The 13,754-nt window shown below is 41.1% G+C and overlaps 1 protein-coding gene across 1 annotated transcript; it reads left to right on the top strand.

Moving 5' to 3' along the window:
• Nucleotides 1-4,133: 4,133 nt before the first annotated feature.
• Nucleotides 4,134-6,247, top strand: LOC116219231 (zinc finger protein 135-like). The gene has a single exon (XM_031562359.2). The coding sequence runs from the start codon at nt 4,217-4,219 to the stop codon at nt 5,264-5,266; it is 1,050 nt and encodes a 349-aa protein (XP_031418219.1). The 5' UTR covers nt 4,134-4,216; the 3' UTR covers nt 5,267-6,247.
• The last annotated feature ends 7,507 nt before the right edge of the window (nt 6,248-13,754 follow it).

Raw genomic sequence — 13,754 nt, forward strand, 5'->3', positions numbered from 1 at the left:
GCTACAAGCAAAATAGACCTAGTGTAACAATACATACTATTTTACATAAGAAATAGAAAAAAGAAGTGCAGGAATGTAACTGCTGTAAGTGCAAGTTAAGTACTAGTCGAAGTGCAAGTTTAAGAAGGGAGGTGCTCTCTGAAGAGTTGGGTCTTCAAGAGCTTCTTAAAGGTAGAGAGGTGGTCTGGTAGTGCTAGGGAGTTTGTTCTACCAACGTGGAACTACAAATGAGAATAGTCTGCATTGACGTACTTGCACAGACGGCAGTGCTAAACCACACTCATGAGACGAGCGCTGCATCCTGGGTGTAACATTTGCTCTTACAAGGGCATTTAAGTAGGTGGGAGCAGAACCATCAATCACTCTGTAAGCAAGCATAAGTGACTTGAACGTAATGCGAGCACCTACAGGCAGCCAATGGAGCTCAATGAGAAGCGGGGTGACGTGTGCCCTCTTTAGTTGGTTGAACACCAGATGTGCCGCCGCGTGCTGGATCATCTGTAGTGGTTTCATCACGCATGCCGGCAGGCTCGTTAGGAGGACCACATGTGAAGAAGTATTGAAAGATACATACAGGAGAAATGCCCCAATCAGTGCAGTGCAAGTGACAAGAGATTCCCTGCACCCTAAGATCTTATCCAACATGAAATAACAGAAATAGGCAAATGCTCATGATTTTAGAAATCTTACAGTAACAGCTAAAAGTTTATCACAGGATTCACTTTGAAAATCTGTAGTAGTCCTCTACATGTGGGAAAAGCTTCCCTAAAACCCAGAGGTGCAACCAGCCATCAGATCAACCACAGGTGAGGGCAACCTTACCAACGCTCTTTGAGGAAAGGATTCATTCAGAACGGCACACTGAAGAGTCATCAGAGGTGCAACCAGCCATCAGATCAACCACAGGTGAGGGAAACCTTACCAACGGTCTTTGAGGAAAGGATTCATTCAGAAAGGCACACTGAAGATTCATCAGAGGTGCAACCAGCCATCAGATCAACCACAGGTGAGGGCAACCTTACCAACGGTCTTTGAGGAAAGGATTCATTCAGAAAGGCACACTGAAGAGTCATCAGAGGTGAACTCACTCCTCACCCACACTTCCAGTCTTTGAGTTCCTACTGGAGAGAAGCCTTTTGTCTGTTCTGAATGTGGGAAGAGCAGTCTTTGAGTTCATACTGGAGAGAAGCCTTTTGTCTGTTCTGAATGTGGGAAGAGCTGTCTTTGAGTTCATACTGGAGAGAAGCCTTTTGTCTGTTCTGAATGTGGGAAGAGCTGTCTTTGAGTTCATACTGGAGAGAAGCCTTTTGTCTGTTCTGAATGTGCGAAGAGCTGTCTTTGTGTGTTCTGTACTGACTTCAGAGAATCCACACTGGGGAGAACCCTCATGAATGCTCTGCGTGTGGGAAGAGGTTTGCTCAAAGATGTGGAAGTGATGCTCCCTAATAATAGGTCACAACTTGTGTACCGGGTTTGGGCCCTAATGATAGGTCACACTTGTGCCAGGGTTTGAAGAATAAGGTGTGGTGGAATGAAAATCAGAAACAATCCCTTATGATTCATATGTAGTTTATGCCCTTGTGGATCTTAGAGCTAGAATGAAAGTTAAAGTAACATTATGCAACAATTTGACACTTTTAGAGGTATGGATTTATAGGCAATCAGTTTTGGTACCATGCTCAAATTCATTTTGATAGCATATGGTCATGTGAAGGACAGATTAACACCTGTGTCTTTCCCACTAGCCATCCAGGATATGCCCTACGTAGGTCTGTATACCGGGCTAGAATACTCTGCAAAATTGGAAGAAAAGCTTTCACAGCATGATATTGCTAGCTATACTGCCAAAATACACCAGTTAGTGTGTTGGCAAGCTTCTATCTGTGTCAACTGGGTTGTTGGTGGTGTTTGCAAGGTTTTTGCCTCCATTTTAGGTAGTTTTGGAACAGAACTCCTTATTGCTGCTTTAAGCAAAGGACCTCTTGAAGTATATCTGGTTGTTTCATGTGTGACTCTGTTCCTGAGCTGTATGTGTGAGACTGAGCTCTAAGAGGAGAAGAACTGAATGTTTTTGGGACCATGTGTCTCTAAAGTCACTGTTATTTAGTGTGACCCATGTTACGTGGGCCTGGAGATTAACCCCTTTTACTGTCAGACAAAGGATACTTAAACTGAGACTTTCTTCCTTCTAATCAGAGAAGTTGATGGATTTGCTTGTGAAACCATTGCCTGACAAATCTCAAATGCAAAGCTCTAAAGCAGAGTCTCAAATGCTGATTAAACAACATATTTTTCAATTAACAGTACAGATTTCAGTATAAACATACCACAAACTCAGGATGAAGCGTTACATCTACAAAAAATCTAATTGGACAAAAGTGTGTGAGACATAAGTGTGCAAAGAGGATGTAGTATGATGCCACCATGGCTGAAAATGCACTGCAGGGGAGCACTGGAGGCAGGCACTGCTAAGACCCTGATGGCCAATGACCAGATCAGACATAGCAATGTAAATAGCCTCATGTTGAGGATGAGTTGCTTTGTAAAACTTTTGCATTTCGTCAATGTTTTTTTTTTTTTGGAGTACTGCCAAGAATGAAGCTATTATTATTAATGTGAGTTGCATATGTTCTTGTGGTATTTTTGAAAAGTAAGATACATTATCATATGAGGTCAAACCCCTTGAATCTTAGTTGAGCTGGACGCACCACTGCCATCCACTGTAAGGCAAAAACAGATGAGAAGTAAAGTATTCAGAATTAACTGGAGTAATTTCTGGGATTCTGGTACAAATGATAATGTCCTGTGTACTCACAAAAATGATTTTTTTTTAGGTCCAATGAATTCTATGTAATTCCATTATTTTTCAGGTGGAGCTTCACACTGGTATGTACGATCTGATATTAAACTTCCTCTCTATCCTTACATCAGTATGATAGACACACACACAAAACACACATGCTAACATAAATACTCACCTATGCATAGAGTATAAACAAGCTTAGACAGAATGGAAGCTTCCTTCAGTTTACCAGCCCACCCCCATCTTCACTCTCCTTCCCCATTACATTTTAGTTCACACCCCCAGCCCCCTACTACACTCCTTTGTGGAGTTTCTGCAGGCTGAGCTATGGCCATGCCCACCTGAAGACCATCAGACGTGTAAACGGTTCTCATTGACCTGTAATTGCTGCCCATACCGCTTTGTCATGCTAGTTTGCATTCCAAAAGCTCCTGCACCTGATTGGCTAGGTTTGAATCCAGAGAGATAATAGGTCAGGCAGAAGAAGCATTATATTAACACCACAGCGTGGAGTCAGATTACTAAACTCACCTTTTAAAGGCTGGCACTGTGATGCTCTGGAAGTATACAGTAATTCACCAAGGATAGTTTGACCAAGTTTTTTATTCCAAAACAGAACTGAAGTCTGAAATGTCTGGATTTACTGAACCAACACAACTGCCCACTTCAGTGAAGCAGGAGATAAAAGAAGAAGAATTTGATGATTTCCTACAAGAGTATCTGTCTACATGTAAGACAGTGGAAGAAAAGCATAGAATGGATTGTGAATGCAAGACTGAAAAGAACACGTCACCCATCTTGACCTTGAAAGAAGAAAAGTATTCACCAATGGAAATCAAAGTTGAAGAAGAATTTGATTTAAGAGAAAATTATGACTTTGACTCTTCACCTACAAGTAAGTTGCTTGTCTATTGTTATGTGTTATATATATATATATATACAATACTTGAATTTTAGAGAATGGCTAACTTGTGCTTCACACTATGAGACCTATTGAGAGAACGTAGAACTGTGAATACCTTACTTATGGGATACTACCTGTAGTCTGCTGCATTCAAAGGAGAGAAAGTGTCTGTAATCATTTGTTCTGAAGCTCTGTAATTCATGTGTGTGTATCTCTGTTTATATTTACTGTACATTCAAGCTTCTGGTAGACACTTTTATCCAAAGTCAATTCCAAGTGATGTATATTTCTAACAAATAACCAATATATCAAAATACATATCAAATATATGTGCCAGTATTGTAGAAATTGCAAACCAGAAAGAGAAGAAGAGAGAATATATTGTTTCATTTTTTTCTTCTTAAAATATTAGAGGAGATATTCAAAGGATCCAATCTAACAAGAGTTGGAACTCTGAGGAAAAAAGAAACAAAGACAGAAGTCCCCATCGCTCACACCTAACCGAGCAAATGATGACACATACTGGAAAAAAGCCACACGAGTGTTCTCAGTGTTCTCAGTGTGGGAAGGTGTTTAGTCACATGTCTGCTCTCAAGACACACCAGAGGATCCACACTGGGGAAAAGCCGTATCAGTGTTCTCAGTGTGGAAAGGCCTTTAGTACAATAGGTAATCTCAAAAATCACCAGAGGACCCATACTGGGGAAAAGCCGTATCAGTGTTCTCAGTGCGGGAAGGTCTTTAGTCACATGTCTGCTCTCAAGACACACCAGAGGATCCATACTGGGGAAAAGCCGTATCAGTGTTCTCAGTGTGGAAAGGCATTTAGCCAAATAGGTCCTCTCAAGACACACCAGAGGATCCATACTGGGGAAAAGCCGTATCAGTGTTCTCAGTGTGGAAACTCCTTTAAGGACACTTCTAGCCTCAAGAGACACCAGAGGATCCATACTGGTGAAAAGCCATATCAGTGCACTACTTGTGGGAAAAGTTTCAAGACAAACTCACATCTCACCTCCCATCAGATCACACACTCTGGAGAAAAGCCACATCACTGTTCAGAGTGTGGGAAGGTCTTTAGCCACATGTCTGCTCTCAAGACACACCAGAGGATCCATACTGGGGAAAAGCCGTATCAGTGTTTTCAATGTGAAAAGGCATTTAGTACAATAGGTCATCTCAAGACACACCAGAGGATCCATACTGGGGAAAAGCCGTATCACTGTTCTCAGTGTGAAAAGGCATTTAGTACAATAGGTCATCTCAAGACACACCAGAGGATCCATACTGGGGAAAAGCCGTATCAGTGTTCTCAGTGTGGAACGGTCTTTAGTCACAGGTCTGCTCTCAAAAAACACCAGAGGATCCATACTGGGGAAAAGCCGTATCAGTGTTCTCAGTGTGAAAAGGCCTTTAGTACAATAGGTAATCTCAAGTCACACCAGACGACCCATACTGGGGAAAAGCCGTATCAGTGTTCTCAGTGTGGAAAGGCCTTTAGCCAAATAGGTAATCTCAAAAGACACCAGCTGATCCACGGTTCTGATGTGCTGCCCTGATAATACTTGATAAAGTTTTTACTTTCTTTAAATGTCTTTGGTTAAATGAGTTTTAAACATAATGTCATGCACACGATTAAGGCTAATTTCTTCATGTCTGAAGCATGTGTTGGGGTAAAGATTGAAACCTAAGTTTTTCAAGTTTGTGATGGTGTTGAGGAGGGGTGTGTGTGCTTTTATACAAACTACAATCTACAAGCATCTACTAGTGCATGTACAAGTAAAAGTAGTGTATGCATCAGCTGTCCAGATATGAGGCCATAAACAGATCATCATGTGAAGGCTGTGAGCTTGGCAACAGCTGAAATATGTGTTGAGTCTCGGGGCGGGGTGGGGGTGCACAGAAAGGGTGGTAGGGAACAAAGCATTGTCATTGTCAAAAGGGTACACAGACAAACATGGCTACCTCGAGAAAACAGACTCTGCACTCACTGTAGTAATCGGGTAGTGGAGGATGAGTTTCTTTTCCTGACAGAATGTAATGAGTACAACAACATCAGGGAAACCTACTTCTCAAGAACAGAAGATATTTGCTCTGGGTGTATACAAATGAAAAGAGAAGACAAATCACTCCTAGGGGAAATAGGTGAATACAAAGACCTAATCTCCTTGTATCTACTCTCTTGCCACATATTGAGAGATAATACCACATAACTGTAAATAATGAATAAAACATTAACATTTATTGTTGTTTTTTTTCTTTTTCATTTGGTACATTACATACATTTTTTACTGAAATGTTTGTCAGTTTATTTTAAAATATTTTTCCTTTGACGATTTTTTACTTCATTATTATTAGAAAACTATTATTCACACAAAAAAAAACCTTCTTTACATGAACAAGACTGATAGATCAGAATTGAATTGATGAAGAGTTTGAGGTTAATCAGAGCATACACACAGGTGAAAAGGCCTACGAGGGTTTTAAGTGTGGAACAGCTTTTAATCATTACATTTGCATTTAGTCATTTGGCAGACACTTTTGTCCAAACAAGGGAGAGAACAGTCAAGCTACAAGCAAAATAGACCTAGTGTAACAATAAATACTATTTTACATAAGAAATAGAAAAATGAAGTGCAGGAATGTAACTGCTGTAAGTGCAAGTTAAGTACTAGTCGAAGTGCAAGTTTAGGAAGGGAGGTGCTCTCTGAAGAGTTGGGTCTTCAAGAGCTTCTTAAAGGTAGAGAGGGACGCCCCAGCTCTGGTAGTGCTAGGGAGTTCGTTCAACCAACGTGGAACTACAAATGAGAATAGTCTGGATTGACGTAGTTGCACAGACGGCAGTGCTAAACGACACTCATGAGACGAGCGCGGCATCCTGGGTGTAACATTTGCCCTCACAAGGGCATTTAAGTAGGTGGGAGTAGAACCATCAATCACTCTGTAAGCAAGCATAAGTGACTTGAACTTAATACGAGCACCTACAGGCAGCCAATGGAGCTCAATGAGTAGTGGGGTGACGTGTGCCCTCTTTGGTTGGTTGAACACCAGATGTGCCGCCGCGTGCTGTATCATCTGTAGTGGTTTCATCACGCATGCCGACAGGCTCGTTAGGAGGACCACATGTGAAGAAGTATTGAAAGATACATACAGGAGAAATGCCCCAATCAGTGCAGTGCAAGTGACAAGAGATTCCCTGCACCCTAAGATCTTATCCAACATGAAATAACACAAATAGGCAAATGCTCATGATTTTAGCAATCTTACAGTAACAGCTAAAGGTTCATCACACAGGATTCACTTTGGAGAAAGTGTCAACTTCTATCAGTGTCAACTGGGCTGTTGGTGGTGTTTGCAAGGTTTTTATATGCCTTTTAGGTAATTTTGGAACATAACTCCTTATTGCTGCTTGAAGCAAAGGACCTCTTGAAGTATATCTGGTTGCTACATGTGTGACTCTGTTCCTGAGCTGTAAGTGTGAGAATGAGCTCTAAGAGGAGAAGAACTGAATGTTTTTGGGACCATGTGTCTCTAAAGTCACTGTTATTTAGTGTGACCCATGTCAGGTAGGCCTGGAGATTAACACCTTCCACTGTAAAACCAAGGATACTTAAACTGAGACTTTCTTCCTTCTAATCAGAGAAGTTGATGGATCTACTTGTGAAACCATTGCCTGACAAATCTCAAAATCAGAATCTCAAATGCTGATTAAACAGCATATTTTTAAAATAACAGTACGGATTTCAGTATAAACATACCACTATCTCGGGATGAAGCGTTACATCTACAAAAAATCTAATTGGACAAAAGACTGTGAGACATAGAAAGTGTGCAAAGAGGATGTAGTATGATGTCACCATGGCTGAAAATGCACTGCAGGGGAGCACTGGAGGCAGGCACTGCTAAGACCCTGATGGCCAATGACCAGATCAGACATAGCACTGCTGATAGCCTCATGTTGAGGATGAGTTGCTTTGTAAAACTTTTGCATTTCGTCAATGTTTTTTTAGTTGGAGTACTGCCAAGAATGTAGCTATTATTATTAATGTGAGTTGCATATGCTCTTGTGGTATTTTTAAAGTAAGATACATTATCATATAAGGTAAAAACCCTTGAATTGTAGTTGATCTGGATGGACCACTGCCATCAACAGTAAGGCAAAAACAGATGAAAAGTAAAGTATTCAGAATTAACTTGGGTAAATGTCTGGGATTCTGGTGCACATGATAATGGACTGTGTTTTTGGTCCCATGAATTCTATTTATTTCCATTATTTTTTAAGTGGAGCTTCACACTGGTATGTAAGGTCTGATATTAAACTTCCTCTCTATCCTTACATCAGTAAGATAGACACACGCACACAAAACACACATGCTAACATAAATACTCACCTATGCATAGAGTATAAACAAGCTTAGACAGAATGGAAGCTTCCTTCAGTTTACCAGCCCACCCCCATCTTCACTCTCCTTCCCCATCACATTTCACTTCACACCCCCAGCCCCCTACTACACTCCTTTGTGGAGTTTCTGCAGGCTGAGCTATGGCCATGCCCACCTGAAGACCATCAGACATGTAAACGGTTCTCATTGACCTGTAATTGCTGCCCATACCGCTTTGTCATGCTAGTTTGCATTCCAAAAGCTCCTGCACCTGATTGGCTAGGTTTGAATCCAGAGAGATAATAGGTCAGGCAGAAGAAGCATTATATTAACACCACAGCGTGGAGTCAGATTACTAAACACCTTTTACTTACCTTTTACTACTTACACCTTTTAAAGGCTGGCACTGTGATGCTCTGGAAGTATACAGTAATTCACCAAGGATAGTTTGACCAAGCTTTTTATTCCAAAACAGAACTGAAGTCTGAAATGTCTGGATTTACTGAACCAACACAACTGCCCACTTCAGTGAAGCAGGAGATAAAAGAAGAAGAATTTGATGATTTCCTACAAGAGTATCTGTCTACATGTAAGACAGTGGAAGAAAAGCATAGAATGGATTGTGAATGCAAGACTGAAAAGAACACGTCACCCATCTTGACCTTGAAAGAAGAAAAGTATTCACCAATGGAAATCAAAGTTGAAGAAGAATTTGATTTAAGAGAAAATTATGACTTTGACTCTTCACCTACAAGTAAGTTGCTTGTTTATTGTTATGTGTTATGTATATATATACAATACTTGTATTTTAGAGAATGGCTAACTTGTGCTTCACACTATGAGACCTATTGAGAGAACGTAGAACTGTGAATACCTTACTTATGGGATACTACCTGTAGTCTGCTGCATTCAAAGGAGAGAAAGTGTCTGTAATCATTTGTTCTGAAGCTCTGTAATTCATGTGTGTGTATCTCTGTTTATATTTACTGTACATTCAAGCTTCTGGTAGACACTTTCATCCAAAGTCAATTCCAAGTGATGTATATTTCTAACAAATAACCAATATATCAAAATACATATCAAATATATGTGCCAGTATTGTAGAAATTGCAAACCAGAAAGAGGAGAAGAGAGAATATATTGTTTCATTTTTTTCTTCTTAAAATATTACAGGAGACATTCAAAGGATCCAATCTAACAAGAGTTGGAATTCTGAGGAAAAAAGAAACAAAGACAGAAGTCCCCATCGCTCACACCTAACCGAGCATATGATGACACATACTGGAAAAAAGCCACATGAGTGTTCTCAGTGTGGGAAGGTCTTTAGTCACATGTCTGCTCTCAAGATACACCAGAGGACCCATACTGGGGAAAAGCCGTATCAGTGTTCTCAGTGTGGAACAGTCTTTAGTCACATGTCTGCTCTCAAGAGACACCAGAGTATCCATACTGGGGAAAAGCTGTATCAGTGTTCTCAGTGTGGAAAGGCCTTTAGCCGAATAGGTCCTCTCAAGACACACCAGAGGATCCATACTGGGGAAAAGCCGTATCAGTGTTCTCATTGTGGAAAGGTCTTTAGTCACATGTCTAATCTCAAGACACACCAGAGGATCCATACTGGGGAAAAGCCGTATCAGTGTTCTCAGTGTGGAAAGGCCTTTAGCCAAATAGGTCTTCTCAAGACACACCAGAGGATCCATACTGGGGAAAAGCCATATCAGTGCACTACTTGTGGGAAAAGTTTCAAGACAAACTCACATCTCACATCCCATCAGATCACACACTCTGGAGAAAAGCCACATCACTGTTCAGAGTGTGGAAAGGCCTTTAGACAGATGTCTGCTCTCAAGGTACACCAAAGGATCCATACAGGGGAAAAGCCGTATCAGTGTTCTCAGTGTGGAAAGGCCTTTAGCCAAATAGGTCATCTCAAGACACATCAGATGATCCACGGTTCTGATGTGCTGCCCTGATAAAACCAGATAAAGTTTTTACTTTCTTTAAAATGTCTTTGGTTTAATTCATTTTAAACAAAATATCATGAACATGATTACGGCTAATTTCTTCATGTCTGAAGCATGTGTTGGGGTAGAGATTGAAACCTAAGTTTTTCAAGTGTGTGATGGTGTTGAGGAGGGGTGTGTGTGCTTGTATACAAACTTCAATCTACAAGCATCCAGTAGCGCATGTACAAGTAAAAGTAGTGTATGCATCAGCTGTCTAGATATGAGGCCATACACAGATCATCATGTGAAGGCTGTGAGCTTGGCAACAGCTGAAATATGTGTTGAGTCTCGGGGCGGGGTGGGGGTGCACAGAAAGGTTGGTAGGGAACAAAGCATTGTCATTGTCAAAAGGGTACACAGACAAACATGGCTACCTCGAGAAAACAGACTGCACTCACTGTAGTAATCAGGTAGTGGAGCATGAGTTTCTTTTCCTGACAGAATGTAATAAGTACAACAACATCAGGGAAACCTACTTCTCAAGAACAGAAGATATTTGCTCTGGGTTTATAAAAATGAAAAGAGAAGAAAAATCACTCCTAGGGCAAATAGGTGAATACAAAGACCTGATATCCTAGTGTCTACTCTCCTGCCACATATTGAGAGAGAGAATACCACATAACTGTAAATAATGAATAAAACATTCACATTTATTGTTGTTTTTTCTCTTTACTTTTGGTTAATTACATACATTTTTTACTGAAAGGTATGTCATTTTATTTGATAATATATTTCACTTCACGATTTTTTAGTTCATTTATTTGTCCATTATTATTATTAGAAACACTATTATTCACAAAAAAAATCTACTTTGCACGAAGAAGACTGATTGTCCAGAATTTAACTCTTCCAGCCCCAAGGGGCCCCGTGGGGGACTTGGTGGTATTTTGATTAATATATTTAAAAATCTCTGCGAGTTTTTGTCCTAGAAACATAAAACTAACACCCACAGCAACCTTGAACCCTTTTCTTTTAAAATATGTAAAGTTTGAAACTAAAATATAAATAATCACTTTGTAAGGACAATATTACGAATCCCTTGCAAATTTCAGCCTCTGAGTGAGGTTTCGACCCTCCCATTAGCAAATGACAACTATTCATATGATAAGGAGATGGTAATTCAGTGATCACTATTGGGTCATGATCTGTCAAGTAAACCTGTAGGAACAAAGACATTCCAGGCCCACTACGTCATGGCCATTGACTTTGACCGAGGTGTCCCAGAATGTTCACACCTTTCTCATCAATATGCATAGTGTTCTAAGTGAAGAAAAGTGTCACATTGTATATTACTTAGAATTAGTATTGAAACCACACACACTTTCTGAATGCTAAACTCACCTATGTGGAGCAAACACCTATGTTTACAGGGCTCAGAGTAAAAAAAGAAAACTTCCAAAATATTAACAATGTGTTTTTGTACAAAGTCTGAGCACCTCTAAAACTAGATTTAATTTTAGTGTCTTTAGATTTCATTTTAATAAAAAACGTTTTTTACTACATTCCTTTTACTCTCATTTTATTATTGCTGAGGTGTTCTAGAATATAATCATAAATGCCACTTTTGCCTCATGGTTTTTAGTTAGGTGAAATATACAAAAATATCAGGCATAATTAAGTTACGTTAGATTACGTTAGTTACGTAAGGGCTCCTGCACACAGCCAGGGTGGGGTGAGCGTGTTAGCTACGTGGCATTCGCAAAAATGAAGCGGTCTAAACCATCTGGAGCACAGGGACGAAAACGAAGAAAGGAAGAAGAGGAAAAGAAAGCCAAGTATAGAGGTAAGTCTTCTCATCTCAGCCATTAAGGTGTCAAACAAAATAAATGTAGTATTGTGCATCACCTAATATTGGACGTTTCATTGCTGTCACTTAGGCTAGCTATAGCTAGCTAGCGACTGTTACTTTGCTAATTTGCTACGTAGGCTATTACTAGCAAACGTAACTTCACTGATAACCTACATGGATGTAAATGTCAAAAGACCAGTATCTGGATAACGTATGCTAGTTATGAAAACTACAGTTGCTGTCTACATTCATTATAAATGGCATAAGTTCTGTTTAGTGACATTCACAACTAGCAGGTGCATACACACAGTAACCATTTTGGGGATAGTGGTGTTCACCCTTCGGTACAGTTCCTTCCCAGGAATATACTAAAATATATATGTTTTTTGTTTTGTTTTGTTCTCATTTTTTATTTTTGTTTTAAATTGGCCAGATGCACTCAGGCAATTTTTGCAGAGGCCGGCACCTGCTGGAGAAAGGACGCCTGATTCGCCTCTGTAAGTAGCCTACACAACTAGTACTATTGTTGCTGTTTTTGTTATTGTTAAAAGTTAAAAGTTTTTGTTATTGTTATTATTATTATTAGCAATTATTACTTTCATAATCACATCACATTAATACTACTAATTGTAATCAGTAGCCTAGTATTATTTAGCCTTGTAGCATATAACATGGCCCTTCACTTCATCCTCCAGCACCTGGACTCCTCAGGAACCTATGCCAGGATCCTGTTTGTTGACTTCAGCTCTGCCTTCAACACAATCATTCCGACTCTGCTTCAGGACAAGCTCTCCCAGCTGAGCGTGCCTGACTCCACCTGCAGGTGGATCACAGACTTCCTGTCTGGCAGGAGGCAACGCGTGAGGCTGGGGAAGCATGTCTCTGACTCCAGGACTACAAGCACCGGTTCCCCTCAGGGCTGCGTTCTTTCCCCTCTACTCTTCTCCCTGTATACCAACAGCTGCACCTCCAGTCACCAGTCCGTCAAACTCTTAGGCTCATCTCTGGGGGGGATGAGTCCGCTTACAGGTGGGAGATTTGGCCATCTGGTGACCTGGTGTGGGCAGAACAACCTGGAGCTAAATGCTCTGAAGACAGTGGAGACGGTCGTAGACTTCAGAAGGAACCCAGCCCCACCCACCCCCATCACCCTGAGTGACTCCCCAGTCGACACTGCAGAGTCCTTCCGCTTTCTGGGCACCATCATCTCCCAGGACCTCAAGTGGGGGCTGAACATCAGCTCCCTCACCAAAAGAGCTCAACAGAGGATGTACTTTCTGCGGCAGCTGAAGAAGTTCAACCTGCCAAAGACAATGATGGTGCACTTCTACACCTGCATCATCGAGTCCATCCTCACCTCCTCCATCACCGTCTGGTACGCTGCTGCCACTGCCAATGACAAAGGCAGACTGCAGCGTATCATCCGTTCCGCCGAGAAGGTGATTGGCTGCAATCTGTCATCTCTACAGGACCTGTTCGCCTCTAGGACCCTGAGGCGGGCAGGTAAGATTGTGGCCGATCCCTCACACCCGGGTCACAAACTCTTCGAGGTCCTTCCCTCTGGCAGGAGGCTGCGGTCCATCAGGACCAAACCTCTCGCCACAAAACCAGCTTCTTCCCGGCTGCCGTTGGCCTTAGTAACAAGGCCACCTGACGTGGACTCTCATCCCGCCCCCACACCTCAAGCCTGTGTTATGTTAACACACACTACATTGCACACTGCACATTGCACATCCACTTTTGCACTCCTGCCCTGCTTTTTGTATTGTAGTACTTATTGTGTTTGTGTAGTACTTACTGTGTTTTTATGTTTTATGTTATGTGTAGTACTTACTGTGTGAGATAATACCACATAACTGTAAATAATGAA

Source organism: Clupea harengus, chromosome 24 (assembly GCF_900700415.2).
Source record: "Clupea harengus chromosome 24, Ch_v2.0.2, whole genome shotgun sequence".
NCBI lineage: Eukaryota > Metazoa > Chordata > Actinopteri > Clupeiformes > Clupeidae > Clupea > Clupea harengus.